The 17,538-nt window shown below is 34.1% G+C and overlaps 1 protein-coding gene across 1 annotated transcript in view; it reads left to right on the top strand.

Annotated features, from left to right (window-relative positions):
* The window catches only part of LOC310640779 (VPS10 domain-containing receptor SorCS3-like), a gene marked incomplete at its 3' end in the record, with an annotated part of 510,250 nt that overhangs the window by 394,235 nt on the left and 98,477 nt on the right, over positions 1–17,538 (top strand). Inside the window, exons 8-11 of the mRNA XM_083363297.1 lie at positions 8,224–8,313; positions 9,251–9,430; positions 14,300–14,446; positions 15,099–15,201. Coding sequence (XP_083219423.1) covers positions 8,224–8,313; positions 9,251–9,430; positions 14,300–14,446; positions 15,099–15,201 — 520 coding nt within the window. The remainder of the gene's footprint in view (positions 1–8,223; positions 8,314–9,250; positions 9,431–14,299; positions 14,447–15,098; positions 15,202–17,538) is intronic.

Below are 17,538 nucleotides of genomic sequence, written 5' to 3' on the forward strand. Positions count from 1 at the left end.
GCTGTGCTTTTAATAGCCTGGAGAGGCTAATTTCAATTTTTTGAAAACCTGTCTACTTCCATTGGACTGGAACTGCAAGGAGGATTCCAGCAGGTCTCAGCTTCTTAAGTGATCACAATAACTTCTCCATTAAAGAGGTTTGGATTCTGAAGTGTCAAACAGATTGCTGGAATAAATAAAAGTTTTCAAGGAAAGAGAAATGGTCAGAGCAAATCATCTAGTTGATGCAGTTTATTTTTTTCAGTGACTTTAGCTAGAGAAAAAAATCAACATGGAGATTTTCTTATTTTTCTTTTAGGTGGCAGGCTGAATATTTATATGGTATCTTCCCAGTCCATGTTAGTTTAAAGGTGCAGAATAACCTGTGCAATTATTCAGAAAAAAGAACAATTGACTTCCCAGCTTGGAATGTCTTATAGATATGCTTGGAACCTCAGTCAGAATCAACCCTTTCCCCTTATGTTCAGTGTTGTGACACTGATTGGGTTTATAATCTAAATAATCTAATAACATAATGTCTACATGATTGTTCTATCTTTCCACAGTAGGAATTTTATCCCTCTAGGGAGCATTGAACAAAAGGAGAAGTAAGGGAATGAAGACTTCTCCAGACTTTACCCTGTAGTAATCCATGTCCTTTCTAAGATTTGTTCTTTTACAAAAGCCTTTCCCTTTGTATAAGATTAGAATAGTGCAGGACTGGGATTTGGGGAATGAAAATCTGTCAGGAGAACTGAAAAGAAGAGGGTTTCTAGTAAAATGTAGGACTTGATACTTCTCTCTATCTTGCCTTTGAAGAAAAAAAAAGTCCTGATTTATAATATAGCAGTCACTGAAGAAAATAGGGCTGTAATTTATCCTAGCAATGGAGGATTGGTGCTCAAGTCTTCAGACAGAGGACTTGTTCTTGTATCTCCTGCTAGCTCCAGACAAAACATTTCACTCATATATGTCTTTATTAAGTGTGGCTCACTGCAGCATTAATGATAAAATGTTTGTAGTTCAAAAACCTTGGCTCCAAAAGGAGAATCTTTTTTCAGTCCTTCTGTGAAAGGTAGCATTGTGGAATGTCTCAGTGGCACTTTTGAATGACAGCTTATCTATAGATATGTGCCACTTGTCTTAGAGATAATATGATGGCTGAGTGTATTATTGATGCTACAGTAGTACAACAGACTGAATGTCTAAGAAAGAAAAAAAAAACCTTATCTACATAGAGATTTTTTGTGCTTTACTGGAAATCTTAAAAGGCGGAAAAGGTTGGATATAACAGGGAACTTTATTGTACTTTCATAAACCATACATACTTCTTACAGTAAGTACTACAGAATAAAAATTTCAGTGCTTAGAATGTTAATGTTGAATGTTTCCATGGTCCATTAAAAAATCTAATCTAATAAAATGGTATCATATAAAAATACAAAATATAAAATCCCATATCTCTAGTCCTAATTCAGATCATTTGACCCATCCATCAGCAATAAGGTTTGTGGTTATTTGTTTCAAACCAAGGTAGGGAAGGATGAGTTTAAGTAGTCAATACAACTCACCTGGAATCATTTCCCTGGCTTTCTCCAACCTGATGCCCTTAGTCATATTAGGGCTAAAAGTTTCAGAGACACAGTTTGATCAAGTACTATGTTGTGAACCCATCTGATCTAGAGGACATAAGGTTAGAGAAATTTTGATTTCCCATTATTACTTTTCCTTCTCAGAGAAGAAATGGTTTTTTAACCTTGTTTTTAGGATGCTTTAAATTTCCTTAGGAATGTTTTGGATGGACTGTTAAATTTGACCTTATTTTATTGCTAATATATGGTAGAAGATACTGATCTTGTGCTACTTGTTTATTCATCACTCTTCAGCTTTTCTGGCTTTTCCTTCTTCCTGAATTGAAAAAGCTTCATGGGGTGAATTTGTGATAAAACTAAAATATGAGAAGCCAGGAAGGCTGCAGAGCACCAGAGAGATGTTTTTTATTTTGAAAATAGGGTTGTTAATACATATTAACAGAAATGGAGAAATGCTCTATTTAATTTCTGATATTTTTTCTTTCAGTTTAATGAAAAAAATTCAAAATGAAGGAAAGCATTCAGAAATAGATAAAATATTTTTGTCATAGAATTAGATATTATATTTTATTTCAAAGATACTATAATTTAGAAACATAAGAGTTTTATATTTGGAATAATCTCCCCCAAAATTTTATTAAGCCAATATCTAAAAAGATACTCAGAATAAGTAAACAAATTTATAAAAGAAAATCTGATTTTGATATTCCTTTTCCAGATTATGGATTCTTCTCCATTCCCTTAAAACAATGCCTTTTCATGGTTGTTCAGGCAAAATCCAATCATTGCATTCAATTAGGTGTTGTTGTTCTTTTAAACTGTCTTTGAGCTAGATAATTGGGAATAGTCACTTAAAAATTTCTATAAGTGGACTCTGAAAATAGTTGTCAGTTCTCATGGTGATGTAAGTCCTCAAAGTTTTGTAATTTTTGAAAATCTTTTGTTGTTGTTTGTTTTTGGTACCAAAACTCCTTTTCTTCTATTTGCTAATGATATGGGAGTAATTTCTCATTTGCTTGCTTGTTTATTTTATAAAATGAAGAAATTATAATGGAAAATTGCATGAAAGAAGCAGGGAAAACAAAAACTGTTATTCCAGGACCAGGACTGCTTAAATTGCATACAGTAGAAACCAATTTGCAGAATTTCCATTGACTGCTAACTGGCATAAAAATTGCAAGCTTGACCTAGCAAAGTTACCAGTGAAAAGAGTGGGGAAGGATAGTTCTTTTATGACTTGTGGACTTCAACTCCAAGAATTTCTGAGCCAGCCATGCTCAGAATTCTGGGAGTTGAAGTCCACAAGCCATAAATGGGCTATTGTTCCCCACGTCTGTTCTAAAGGAAGAAAATGCTTCAATTTTCTAGTTTCATTCATAAGTATGGCCTAGAAATTGGCAAGATTGGAAGAATAGAAAAGGATTTTTTTTAATAGTCAATAGGCACAAAATAGCTATTACCCTAAAACAATACATCAAAGCAAGCTCAAATAAAATAAGAGCGATAAAACTACAATATAGATTTAGCTGGTTAAGAAGTAAATAAAAGAGAAAAAAATATAATAAAGCAACAGAATAGACTCTAACCCTTCTAATAGCAATTGCTGCAAATAAGTTTAGAAACATGCTTTGTAATAGCAGAGTTATAATCTGAGAGTAGAAAATAAACCACCTCTCCATCACTGAAAGTTCAGTTTCTACTAGGAGTTGGTACAGACATACCAGTATGTAGGTTCTTGAAGAAGGGACCATGAAGAAATACGTGTATAAGGTCTCAGGTGTATTCTGGCCACAGGGAAATTTCTTTCATTAAATGGAGTTTTAGGAAACCTTCCATCCAATACTGTGAAGGGTATAATATTAAAGTAGGCTCTACAGTGTGCTGAGCAAACGAGATTAAACAGATTCTTAACAGATTTTAAAGGTTTCCCAGAAGTAGCTCACCCTTGTGGACTGTCTATAATGTTCAAGTTTCTCTGACATGCAGTATTGAACAATCTTTGGCAAATCTCTCAGCTGTCACTTTTCTAGGCTTAGAGTTGGCAAAGAATGGATAGAAAGGCTGCAATAATGCAGGTCAGCTATTATTTTTTACTTTCCACCTTGATGCAAAGTCACCAGGGAGAATTAGTGACATGAAGTCATTAGAGAGAATTAGTAGGGCCAATGGGCTAATGGAAAATAGAAGTTTGAGCCAGTAAGCTCGATCTTAAGAGTAATTAATTGTAAGCTATTCCTCTTTACACAATTGTGGTAAAATTTGCAAACTTCTCCTTTGTCTTTGTAAGCAATGAAACAACATTGCCAAATAGCTGCCTATGATGAAATTCCTTTTTGGTAAGAGTAGCAACCATTTAATTTGTATAAATATTATACAGTGGAGAAGCTAAAATGCGACTCTGTTTCACTCCTCAGCTAATTGGAGTATCAGCAGTAAGATAGCCATGTTTATTGAACTTAACGTGAGTGACTGTGTTTTCATGCAGCATCCTAATTAGTGAAAGTAGCCATCAGTCAATAGCTGTAACAGCGAGCTTCTATCAAAGTCAATCTCTTGGAATGGAACTGAAGGATTTTAGTCAATGAAAGCAAAGTATAAAAGATGTTGTTGTCTCCCAGTATATTTTTCTATTAGGACTTATAGAATAACCACTGTTCCATTGTAGGATTGCCCTCTCTTGGGTTAGGAAGAATAGAACATGAATATAATAAATACTGATGTAACCACTGACAGGAAAAAATAGCATGACGGTGCAACCTGGTAATTGCAGGGAAAAGAGGACACACTGTTATTTGGCTTTTTTGGTTGCAATCTAAGCAAGGAAATTGTATTGGGCTCCGTGATTTAAACACCTACTGCTTATTGCCAGGTCAGCTACTGATAAAAAAATGTTATCCATGATGTAATCATGGATGAACATGTTGACCTGGTATGTGTCTAAAAACTTAGTTAAAGGAGAAGGAAGGAGAAAATCAGGACCACCTCTACCCATTGGGCTCTATGATACAACATGGCAGGGCTAGAAAGTGTGGTAGTGGTATGAATATATAAAAATTCCGTTTCACTGACCAAACTTCCATCTTGCAGCTCACCAATTTTGAATAGCTGATGATGCAACTGGGTGGCAGGGGTAGTACAGGGACACCATGACATACTCACCATCCTACTGCATAAATATTTCCCTTAGTGGAGTAATTTCTGAAGTGATAATGACTATTTTAGTTCTTTTGTCCTGGAAATTTCCATATTCATGATCAGATAATTCCGGATTTAATTTCTGCCATGATGACTGTAGGTCTGTGCAAAGTGGTATCTGGTCTATACAAACAGAATTTGGTATTCCGTTTATTTGGAGCCAGCAATCTGAAAATGGAAAAGCTATCTGTAACTCTGTTTTCATGCACAGGTAATTATTATGTTGGCAACTGCTATATACTTCTGCAAGAGTAAGGACTAGTTAAAAGGGTAAAATTGAGAGGTGAGAATTTTCCTACCTCATCTTTGGCAATTCTATTGAAACTCTATTTGATTTATAGAACATAAAAGTGGTTTGGGCTTGATGATATAATAAGTGTCCATTTCCATCTATCAGAGGGAATAAAAATCTACTATATGATTAGTATGTTCCTGAGGTCATTAAAAATCAAGATTGAATCAAAGCAAATTTTATATTATTTTGTCAATTCTTGATCACTTCTATCTATAAACTTCACATTTTGAAATGAATTATTTGGAGAGTTAAATGTTTAAAACAAAATACAACAATCTAGGATTTTTAATATGATAAGTATCAACTGATTTTGGTACTCTTCAATTTTTAATTTGCACAATTTGACTAAAAAGTAGTTGAAGTGAGGGTTCTGCAGTCTCACATAAAAGAGCCTTGGTGGAGCAGTGGGCTAATGCCTCCTTAAGTAACACCAGCTGCCTGCAATTAGTGCAGGTTCGCATCCCACCAGGCTCAAGGTTGACTCAGCCTTCCATCCTTCCAAGGTAGGTAAAATGAGGACCCAGATTGTTGGAGGCAATTAAGCTGACTTTGTAATAATGCCGCTTGGGGGGTGTGTGAAAGCCCTAATAAGCAGGCATATACATAGAATGAAGGCTACTGCTAAGCTTGTAAGCCGCCCTGAGTCTTCGGAGAAGGGCGGGATATAAATGGAATTAAAATTTAAAAAAATTGTTTGCTTTTCTGTTGCTTATCTATGTATTTCTTTGCTTGTTTATTTATCTATTGATTTTATATAACAGTAGGTAAAAAATGAGTTCTTGCATTTCATATTATAAAATATAAAAACATAGAAGATACAAAATAAAAATACAAAATTACCATAAAACAATAGGCAAAGTGGCAACTATCGACCAATATATGGTCTGCTGAATTTTGCACAAAATGCAATCTTTAGAGGCAGCTGTTATGTTCTGTTATTATTGGTGGTTCTGATTTTCAATTGTATTTTTATGTTATAAATTGCTTTGAATTCCTTGTTATTTTAATGAAATTGCACTGGATTTTTTTTTTTGAAGAAGGAAATGTGAGAATGACAATTGTTGTATATTTAGGTAGTTTCATATGCCAAGAGGCCCAATCTTGTGGTATTTTGTTTTATTTATTGTGGATGCAGAAAAAAAGTAAAATGTAAATTGTGATTCAGTTAGTCAACCAAACTGCTGTTTGACAAGCTTTATTAAAAATGAAGTTTAATTTTATTACTTTGACAAAACTTTCTGTATTTCTTATAGAGTACTGACACATAGCGCACTATCCATTTGACAAATATTTATTTTTAATAAAATGAAACTATTTTAATATTTTTTTCTAAATGAAAAACCTTCTTTAGTATTCTTAGTGTATTATGGGCATATATGAGAGCCATTCTCTAATTTATAATAGGCATCTTTTATATTTAGTACAGTATTTTTTTTTCTCCCAAGAATATAGAATAAGATTCTACTTTGCTTGCACTAATACTAGAAATAAGAAAAAAGGAAGATGGAAAATTTATGTTAATTAGGGCAAATTTCCTTGTTAATATAAAAATATCTGCTACAATGAAAAGCTTAAGTATATGGGACATAATAATACCAGGAGTCCTTTCCAGCTAGCTAAATTGAATAAATGGGTCTTGCCCCTGACTAAAGCCAGTTCTGTTAGCCATGTATTGTATTTAAAGCTATGGGAAGGCATGGCAAACCACTTTCAAACCTCACTGCTTTAGTATGCAACTTGGCTAAGTCTCAAGAATTTAACCCCAAAGATCTGAAAAGCTGTCTAATTATCTCTTGACACCTCATTGTTCACCCGCTATTTTTTCTTCTTAAATTATCTGTCAATATTACCAGTCTATTTAGCTAATGATCTCCCATTCACTTACTCTAATGTAGACAAAACAAAAACACTATAAGAGAATGAAGTAATTCAGCCCTAAACTTAAAAGAATGAAGAAGCAAACTCCCTTAAATACTTCTCCTTAGAATAACTGTAGAGGTCATAAAAGATTGGAACCCTCCTCTACTAACTGACTAAAAAGGAGTTGAGTTAATCAAGCTGGATCATTCTTCTATATCTGGGTGGCAGTGCTATTAAACTCAATAATTTTGGGAAATGATTTTTTTTAACAAAATGATGTGCATTCTAAATGTTGAGTTTTATTTTCAACCTTCCATATTTCTGTTAAATATGAATAAATCTTACATTTCTACAAAGGATATTGCATTAGGCTTGCATATGATTACTGTTACAATGAACGTCTATGCTTTTTCACTGGAAAGTGCTACACCTTGTCATTGGGAACATGCAGTATATAAATTTAATAAATAAATTTTGTATGGCAAGTTGTGGAAGTATGCCTTGTTGTTTAAAATAACTTTAAACATGAAAAGGATACTTAATTTGGATGGAACTATTTACAAGGTGGTATTACCACGTCTGTACTTTGGGTTTATTTTAACATCAGGGTTTGATATGTAAGCCCTCAAGAACATGTCAAAGAGATTATTTTACTGAAAGTATATGCCTCGTCATATTTCAATTTTCAATGCACTTTACTTTTCTTGTTGTTCCATTGTTATTTAATACTCTGTTAAATATATGGATATAGCATGGCAACTATATATATTTTATTGTTATTGACTAGAATGGCTGCTCTCAAAAAGAGAGATCAGACTGATTTAGTATGCCTTGTTCTTAAGAAATCCAAGCTGGCAGCAAGCAATTTCTAACATTAGAAACCCATTGCTTTATAATTTGTTCTACCAAATAGTTCCCCAGTTTAGTCTGGCTTCAGTAGTTGGTAGAACAATTTATAAAGCAATCTTTCTAGAACTAATTCAGAGGAAGAGGAGTTTTCTTAAAAGCCAGTTGAGTTTGGTGCAACAGCCTTCTATCTCCACCCCCAACTTTGCTAAATCTTTCTTTGGAACTGCTGTTTAGACATGAAATGCTAGAGCCATGTAATTGTTGGTTAACAATTTAATTTGATGCCGTTCTACAGACATTTATAGTATCTTAAATGTCGTTATAAAATAATTTTGTTTTACAATTGGTTTGCAATTTTGGTTTACAATTGCAAAATGCCTTCAGGTTTGCTTATGGAATAATAGGGTATATGTTAAATGAATATTAATTGTATTATTTTGTGTCTGTACCCAGGTGACTTCCAGTGGGAGAGCAAATTACTATGTGTCTTACAAAAGGGAACCCTTTACTCAGATAAAATTACCCAAGTATTCACTACCAAAGGTAAATGTATCTCAACAACTACAAAAATAAGAATGAAGTATTTGATTCTCACATTATTATACACAAAATACAATATTTTGTCATATTTCTATAATTTCTATAACTAATAAATTATGGCTAGCGTGCCGATATGTGATTCACCATCCAAATGCTTCAGAATCCTTGTTTTCTTTACCTCACACAATACCTACCAAAGCTTATTGGCTATATGTTGGTGAGCAGCTTTAATGTTATGTTAATAACTAATATTTTGATTTCAGCTTGACAACAAGCATACAACTGGTTGACAGTGTTTGAAAGCAACTGGAAATCAATGGATACAGTGCATTTGTGATCTTCTACTGAAATAGTTCTTTGAGTAGTAAAATTATACCCACAGGAAGTAGCATTTTTATTGGAGACATTTGGCTTTGATAGCTCTTCTTTTTACTAAATTAATCTATAGCTAGGAGTTACGTTGATAGAAACTCTAAATTTAAGAATGGGATGTATTAAAAATTGATCACCTTTGTTACTGCCTGTTACCCAAAAAGTAGGCTCAGGCTCAATGTCTTTGTTAGCTTGACAGTTGTGTTTTGTCTCTTGCTGGCCAAAGGAAACCTTTAGGCTCTGAAGCTACAAATCTTTGAAGAGCAATAAAAAGGTGCAAGTGTATAAATAAAAAATGAAGTAGGATAAAACTTTTTAAAAGATTCTGGAATCTGTGTTCTTCTTCCACATTGACTACCCTGCAGCCAATTTAAAATTAAGAAACATACAAATAAGAATACCTGAATGTCATAATTTATTGACTTGGTCTAATGGGAAATGGTTTAACATCATTCATAACTCATGATCTTTCCCCTGCAGTGGCATAAGGCATGATAATTTCTTTGTGTCCCAAAGGGCAAAGAAATATAAAGATTGGAAGTAATAAGTATTTTATCCTCCTTAACAGGACATGCATATTATCAGCACAGATGAGAATCAGGTGTTTGCTGCAGTTCAGGAATGGAACCAAAATGACACATACAATCTCTATATTTCTGATGTTCGTGGAGTCTATTTTACATTAGCCTTGGAGAATGTTAAGAGCAACCGAGGACTAGAAGGGAATGTTATCATTGATCTTTATGAGGTATGCATCCAAAGTCATAATGAGGCAACTTGTCCTCTTATAAAAGTAAAACTCACTTCCTGGTATTTAATTGAAAAGACTGCTGCTATTACAAGAAGAAATGAAGATGGAGCCATATCTATTGAGACATCTCTAAACACTTTCAGAATATAAAAATGAATTCTTGCTCCCAATTATTTTATTATACCAGAAACATTTATTCATATCTGTAGTGGAATAGCTAAACTCTGAAAGGGCTGCAGTCTCAAAACTTCATTTTTTCTGAGTCATCCAATCCTAAACCTTCCCTATGCTTATGGATAGCAGCCTAGTAGATCCTATCTTTCAGGATTGTCTCACCTGGCATTTTCCCCCTTACTCCATTGTGTAAAAACAGATAAATCTTTTTATCTCTTAAATTAAATTAAAAGTTAAAAAATGCAGAAGTTAAAACAATTTCTGCATTGTTACTTGGCTATGTAGCTTAGAGGCACAGGAGCAAAGGATCCAGTCTCTCCTCTTCCTACTTCGCAGTCTAACGAGAAAAAAAAACCTATATACACAGAAACATATATACACCCATATACATATGTATGGATGGATGCATGGACACATATACACATATATTCAGACTATATAAATCTTTTTCAACCTTATACTGTATATTGTGCATGCACATGCATGCACACACTCTAGGTAACATATTGTGGTGGACCATAATTTTTTTGTCATTTTTATTCTTTCTTTTTGATATGTCGGCTATCCTATTTAATAGCAACATTATTTTACAGGATTGTGTTTGGCTAATATAAAGATCAGGAAAGTAACTAAGCTCTAGTTTCAGGTATTGTTCTGATTTTGAAGAATGGTATATAATATTTTAAATAAATAAATATTTATACACACACATGCACACAATCACACAAACAGTAACACACACACACACACACAAATAGAGGGGACATTGAGATCTAATCAAGATTTACGAGAGCTGGAGTTTTTGTAATAAATATCCCTTTCTTTTTATTAAGAGCATGGTTCAGAATCAGTTATAGCAGAAGCCAGCAATGTCTGTACAATAAAGAAGTATAAAATGTGATTGTGAAATTCCTATGATGCGGGGGGTGGGGGAAGCAAAGGTTTTAGGAGTTCTGCTGCCAAAATGGAATTTCTCTGGAGATGAGATTAAAGTTCTCTTATGCGCTTTTAAAAGGCAATTTGTTTTTTGATAGGATATTTTGCACTCACTTCCCTTGTAGAATTTCCAAAATAGGCCTCTATAGTTGGGCAATGATAGAAGCCTTTGTGAGAAACATTTACTGTACTTAAAATTACATTCATTTTCTTTTTTTAAAAAAAGCCCTTTTTATGAGATGTTTTCTCATTTTTCTGCCAGTATGAAAGGTAATTCGGTGAGTTGATTTGTGGAATAAATTATATATATATATATATATATATATATATATATATATATATATATATATATATATATATATATATATATATATATATATATATATATATATATATATATATATATATATATAAGGCCAAAACAGGAATGAAAGAGTTAATTAGCAAGGTGCTTTCAAAAAGCCTTGACAAATACTATATATATATATATATATATATATATATATATATATATATATATATATATATATATATATATATATATATATATGTATATATATATATATATGTATGTATATATATATATATATATATATATATATATGTATATATATATATATATATATATATATATATATATATATATATATGTGTGTGTGTGTATATATATATATATATATATATATATATATATATATATATATATATATATATATATATATATATATATATATATATATATATGTTTTCTGAGGTTTTCGCGGGTGCCTGTATGTGGATCCTTGGTTTTTCGGGTTTTTCCCCACGTAGAACTAAAGGTGTGGGCGCAACGTTTCGACGGAGTCCCATCCGTCATCATCAGGCTTTAGCTTCCTTCTTCTGGGAGAAGCATGTGGCTGTTATCAGAGCACACTTCCACAGAACACACCCCCTCTGGCAGTTTAAAAAAGAGGAACTAACAGCCACATGCTTCTCCCAGAAGAAGGAAGCTAAAGCCTGATGATGACGGATGGGACTCCGTCGAAACGTTGCGCCCACACCTTTAGTTCTACGTGGGGAAAAACCCGAAAAACCAAGGATCCATATATATATATATATATATATATATATATATATATATATATATATATATATATATATATATATATATTCTCTTAGAATGAGCTAAACTGGGGCAAGTTGGTGGGGAAGGAGGGATCTAAAAGCAGACACATCAGTTATATTTCATCTTTGATATTCTTTGTTGGATGTCTCAAAAATTAAATGCAATCCCTGCTCCAGTCTTCCATAACTAAAAGGTAAAGGTAAAGGTTCCCCCGCACGTGCGTGCTAGTCCTTTCTTACTCTACGGGCCGGTGTTCATCTCTGTTTCAAAGCCGAAGAGCCAGCGCTTGTCTGACAATGTCTCCATGGTCATGTCGCCAGCATGACTAGATGCCAAAGGCACATGGAACGTTGTTACCTTCCCACTGTAGTGGTCCCTATTTTTCTACTTGCATTTTTACATGCTTTCGAACTGCTAGGTTGGCAGAAGCTGGGACGAGTAACAGGCGCTCACTCTGCTACGCGGCACTCAGGATTCGACCTGCCAAACTGCCGACCTTCTGATCAACAAGCTCAGCGTCCTAACCCACTGAGCCACCGCGTCCCTCTTCCATAACTAGATGTACTAATAATTTTAGTAGTCCCAGAAATTATAGCAATATATTAATGGTCACTATTTAGGTTGGGAATTCTGAGAACTGAACTCTCAATATTATCTGCAGAGCATCAGGCTGATGAAGTATAGAATAGTTAATGTTGAACATTTCAAAGATTCCAAGAAACTGACAGTTTATAGAATTTGAGATTTACCAGAGTGCTGAGAAGCTATTGCAAATGTGGAAATAGTTTGAAATAGTACAGGGTTGAACTAGAAGACCTCCAAGGTTCCTTCCAGCTCTATTCTGATTGATTAATTGATATGCTATAAAATATAATTAAAACATACCAAAACCCACTAACAACTTGCATGAATCCTCTGCTTTGATGCTTGGAGAAAAGCAGGGCTATCCATATCTAAGAAGTAATATTTCATTGCAGAAACAGTCACAAGGAAGATTTAGTTAGAAGAGGGTATTGTTTAAGAGACCTGAGCCAGAGTATTCTGACTCTGCTGGATCTTATTGGATGAGCAAATCTGATAGGAGATTGTGAGCCCCAAAAGTAACATGACCCTATGCTGTAAGGGACTTAAAGGTGATACCCAGCAGCTTGAATTATACCCACAAGCCCACTGGTAACCAAAAAAGATCATAAAGTAGAGTTATTATATGGGAGTACCAATGTATGTCCATAATTACTTATCCACTGCATATTTGACCAGCTACAACGTCTAAGTGGTCTTCAAGGCAGCCTGATATAGACCACATTGGAATAGTCCAGAAGAGATGTGATCAAACCAAGGTATGAGTGACAGTGAAAAAGGCATCCTGATCTAGAAAAAGTTGCAATTTGCAGACAAGATGGATTTCTGCAAAGATTCCCCAAGCCATGGTCCCAATCTGATCTTCGAGTGCTAGTCATGAATATAAAAGATTCCTTGGATTTTTTTATTTTTATTTTTTGTTTTTTGAGAAAATGCAACCTTATTCAAGACTGGAATAGTTGGAAAACCTCTGGATCTAGGTTTCAAATTTCACAATCCTTTGAAGTCTTCAATTACAGACTGTATTTCCTACAAGCATAACTTTATTTGGTAGTTTAGATGACTGCAGCTTAAAACCTACTGTCAGCTATGAAGGAAAATAGCTAAAAATGCACATTTTTGCAGTTGTTATTATATTGCATGATCTACAAAAATGGGTTTTGCTCAAGTCAGCATTCAGCTATGTCACTGACCTAATCCAGTTTCTGCTGCTTGTATCTTTATGGCACCCAGTTGTGCAAGCAGATGAGACACATCCTGGACACAATTTCTGTACCCCTAGCCATTAAGTGAAAGAATCACCACTACCAACTAATTTATACTTGTTGTGACCACTCTGCAATCAACAACAAGCACATGATCAGTAATGTCTCAATAACATTTTTTCCTTAAATACTAGGATATTTTTGCATCTTTTTTGCAATTTTGTGAATGTTTCATAAATATTTCAAGAATGGGTATGTTAGCTCTTCACTGCAAGGATAATAATTTTGTCTTCTATGTTTCCCTTAATTTAAATTATTTGTTAAAATACTGCGTTATTGGGAGAAATAGCAGTATCTCAATGTAATTTTTACAATTCCAGTATTTCTGCATAATATATCATCTGTTTCTCCAACCTACAGTATATTGCAACATTTTAAAAATTATTCCATTTCTGGTACTTGCATCTAATTCTTCAGTTCATGTTTATAGTTACTTGAATCCTAAAGAATGCATTATGCAAACGTATTGCTCTTCTTCTGATCAGAAAGATGACATAGAAAAATATTAAAATCATGCACAATTACTCTAATAGATGTGTTATGCACATTCATCTCTGTTTAGCTTGTTTAGCTCCTAAAGTTGTCTGATACCATTGCTTGTGCAATGTGGACTATCAAAGGGACATTTTTATTTTTATTTAGGAAAATAGTTGTCAGAAAACAAAACAAAAGGTTGCTTGTGTTGAATACATTTGCTTTGAACAATTCTTTACACTTCTAATAAACGTTTATGTAATACTTAGCTGTGCCTTGTCTTTGCCTAATCTTGCAATATGGTTTTTCATTTCTTATCATTTTTCCTAGGTAGCAGGGATCAAAGGCATATTGCTGGCTAACAAGAAAGTAGAAGACCAAATAAAAACATTTATCACCTACAATAAAGGAAGAGACTGGCGTTTGCTACAGGCTCCAGATTCTGACCTGAGAGGGGATCCCATTCACTGTCTGCTGGTCAGTGATAGAAAATTTCCAAACTCTAATTTTTGGATCAATTTCCCAAGTTTAAATAGAAAAGGATCTTATTGATGTCTATGCAATATTTCCTTGAAACCCACCCCTGTACAATTAATATCTCACCTTCCCCCCAAAAAAATTATTCACGGAATTATTATGAACATTTAATAACAGGTTAAATTTCATTGCTTCCTACCAAAAGAGGGCTTTGAAGAATTATTATTTAATTATATAGTGTTACACTTCCAACTTTAGAAGGCAAATTGATTTAGTAATTTTACTTCACTAAAGTCAAACTGGAGAAAATCATACCATATGATCTGAACTGCTATCTGCCATTGCAATTGAAAATCCATGAGAAGAAAGCTCTTGAATAATACTGGGTGTCTAGCAAATTTCTAGAGAAGGAGATTTCCATAACTATTTCCATAATTTGTACAGAAACCAGAATGCTTTTCATATTACCTTCATGTGTAAACCCACACGAGCAGACAAAACCGATAATAACCTATTTTGGAAATGAATTGTTGGTGATGTTGTTGGTGATGATACTATTTTTGAATGAAGCAAATGTAAACTATGATATCAAGAGGATTAACTAGTCTACATCCTCAAAGTCAATTTATCAATGATTTCTCAATTCTTTCAGCCTTTCTGTTCTTTGCACTTACATTTACAAGTCCCTGAAAACCCTTACACTTCAGGCAGCATTTCAAGCAAAGAGACAGTCCCTGGACTTCTAGTTGCTACAGGTAAATAAAATTCTTCCTGTTCTTTTCAGGGACAGCTGACAGCTGCATTTAAACATTTCTGGGGAAGAACGGTTATAAGCAGAGTTTTGTTAATTAATTAATTAATTGATTGAGTGCCTTTGAGTCAGGGTTTTTTTTGTTTCTTTGTTTTACTTTTGGTGATAATCTAGACAAGTCCCTGGAGTTTTCTTGGCAAGATTTGGAAGCGATTTTCCAGTGCCTTGTTTCTAGAGTTAAGAGAGAGAGATTGGCCTAAGGTCATTCAGTTGGCTTTGTAGCTATGGCAGGAGTACAACCACAATTTCATAGTTTCTATCCTTGTGCCCTAACCATTATACCAGGCTGATTCACGGGCATAACAGCATTCTTTTAAAGACCCCAATAACAGATTGATTTTCAAAATGCATGTTCACTTCATGACTAAAACCACCAATATCTTAATTATTTCAGATGGGTTTTTAATTAATATTACATTAGTCTTAATATGGCTACATTACTAACCAATTAAATTTACTCATACACACATACATTCATTCACTCACTCACTATCGCTATTTTTCCTCCAAAGACTTTAAGCAGAGGTCTGAATATCAGGAGAGTCTTTCACCAGCCTGTCCGTAATTGGGGTTCTGTTAAAGCTCTTCTACAAATAGCTTCTTTATTATAAATGCACCATATAGCAATAAAGTTTTAAGTTTAATCAAGTGTGTGTGTTTGTGTGTGTGTGTGTGTGTTAAATGCTTGTTAACTATTTAGATTACCTTGCTAGGCCCCAAATATGGGACAAATCTTTATTTCCTGTTTCGGCCTAACCGAAGGCCATCGACAGGCAGTAGTCACAACAGTGACAGCTCATATTTGTGTTAGCAATCTAAAATTTACACACACACACACACATATATACATACATACATATATATATATATATATATATATATATATATATATATAGAGAGAGAGAGAGAGAGAGAGAGAGAGAGAGAGAGAGAGAGAGAGAGAGAAAGAGAGAGAGACAGAGAGAGACAGAGAGAGAGAGACAGAGAGAGACAGAGACAGAGACAGAGACAGACAGACAGAGACAGAGAAACAGAGAGATACATAATTTAGATAAAGATGGAAATATTTCCCTTTATAGTGTGTAATTAATATATAAGAATATAATTTAAAGATATTGTGATGTGGGCACGTGCAAAGCACTAAGTCTGTGCTAATATGATCTCTGCTAAGTTCAGTGTCATTATGACTGGTTAGTAAGGTACTGTATAAATATAGGTGCCATACAAGTAACAGTAAAGAAATTAAATATATATATATATTCATGGAGTTGTGGTTCTAAATTATAGCTGAAGTTGGAAAGAGTCATGGAGATCTATCACTTGGTTACAACCAAAACTCAATATCTGCTGAGTTCTAGGATTTTCACTAAATATTTTTATGGGTTTGAGTTATTCTAAACCCTCCCCCATGGAGACAGAAAATAAAATTCTGGATTTGGAAGAAATAAAACACCGTTTGTTGTTGTTGTTAGTTGCGAAGTCGTGTCCGACCCATCGCGACCCTATGGACAACGTTCCTCCAGGCCTTCCTGTCCTCTACCATCTTCTGGAGTCCATTTAAGCTTACACCTACTGCTTCAGTGACTCCATCCAGCCACCTCATTCTCTGTCGTCCCCTTCTTCAGTAGTTGCTTTATAATTGCACTGGTGATCATGGAAACATCCAGCTGATTATGTTATGATCAGGATGGTTTAAATCTTTAGTTGGCTCCAATCTTTATCCATCTGTCTGGCCATGTCTATTAGTTATTGTTCTCTTTGAGGCTACTATATACCATCACTGTGCTGATCCTGATGTCAGGGGCAATTATGTGTGAAATAGCATCAATCCATGCTGCTGTGCATCAGAGTGACCCTTATATCCATTCGTACATACTATTTTATTGTTATTTTGGCCTATTGGCCTGCATTGTCTTCATACTAAAAGAGCAATTCCATATTAAAACTTGGAGATAAATCCTGGACAAGCAATGGATACTATCAGGGATAATCATAAAGCATTGAAACCAAGTGTTTGTGCAAATGTTGAAATAGCATTTCAATTGATGTATTGAAATGATACATTTTTATATATCACATATATTGGATTATGATCTAGACTATCATGATTTCATTTGAGGCCTGGCAGGTTACAGAATATGGAAAGAAAAATTCTCCCTCAGACTGTTATTCAGTGGCAGAGTTTCTTGGAAGCATCATCATGTTACTAAATATTCTACTAGATCTAAGCAGGACTGCTGTGGTGTAATGTGCCCCTACTCTTAAGCAATGTTCCATTTAA

This window comes from Vipera ursinii (assembly GCF_947247035.1).
Source record: "Vipera ursinii genome assembly, chromosome: 5".
Lineage (NCBI taxonomy): Eukaryota > Metazoa > Chordata > Lepidosauria > Squamata > Viperidae > Vipera > Vipera ursinii.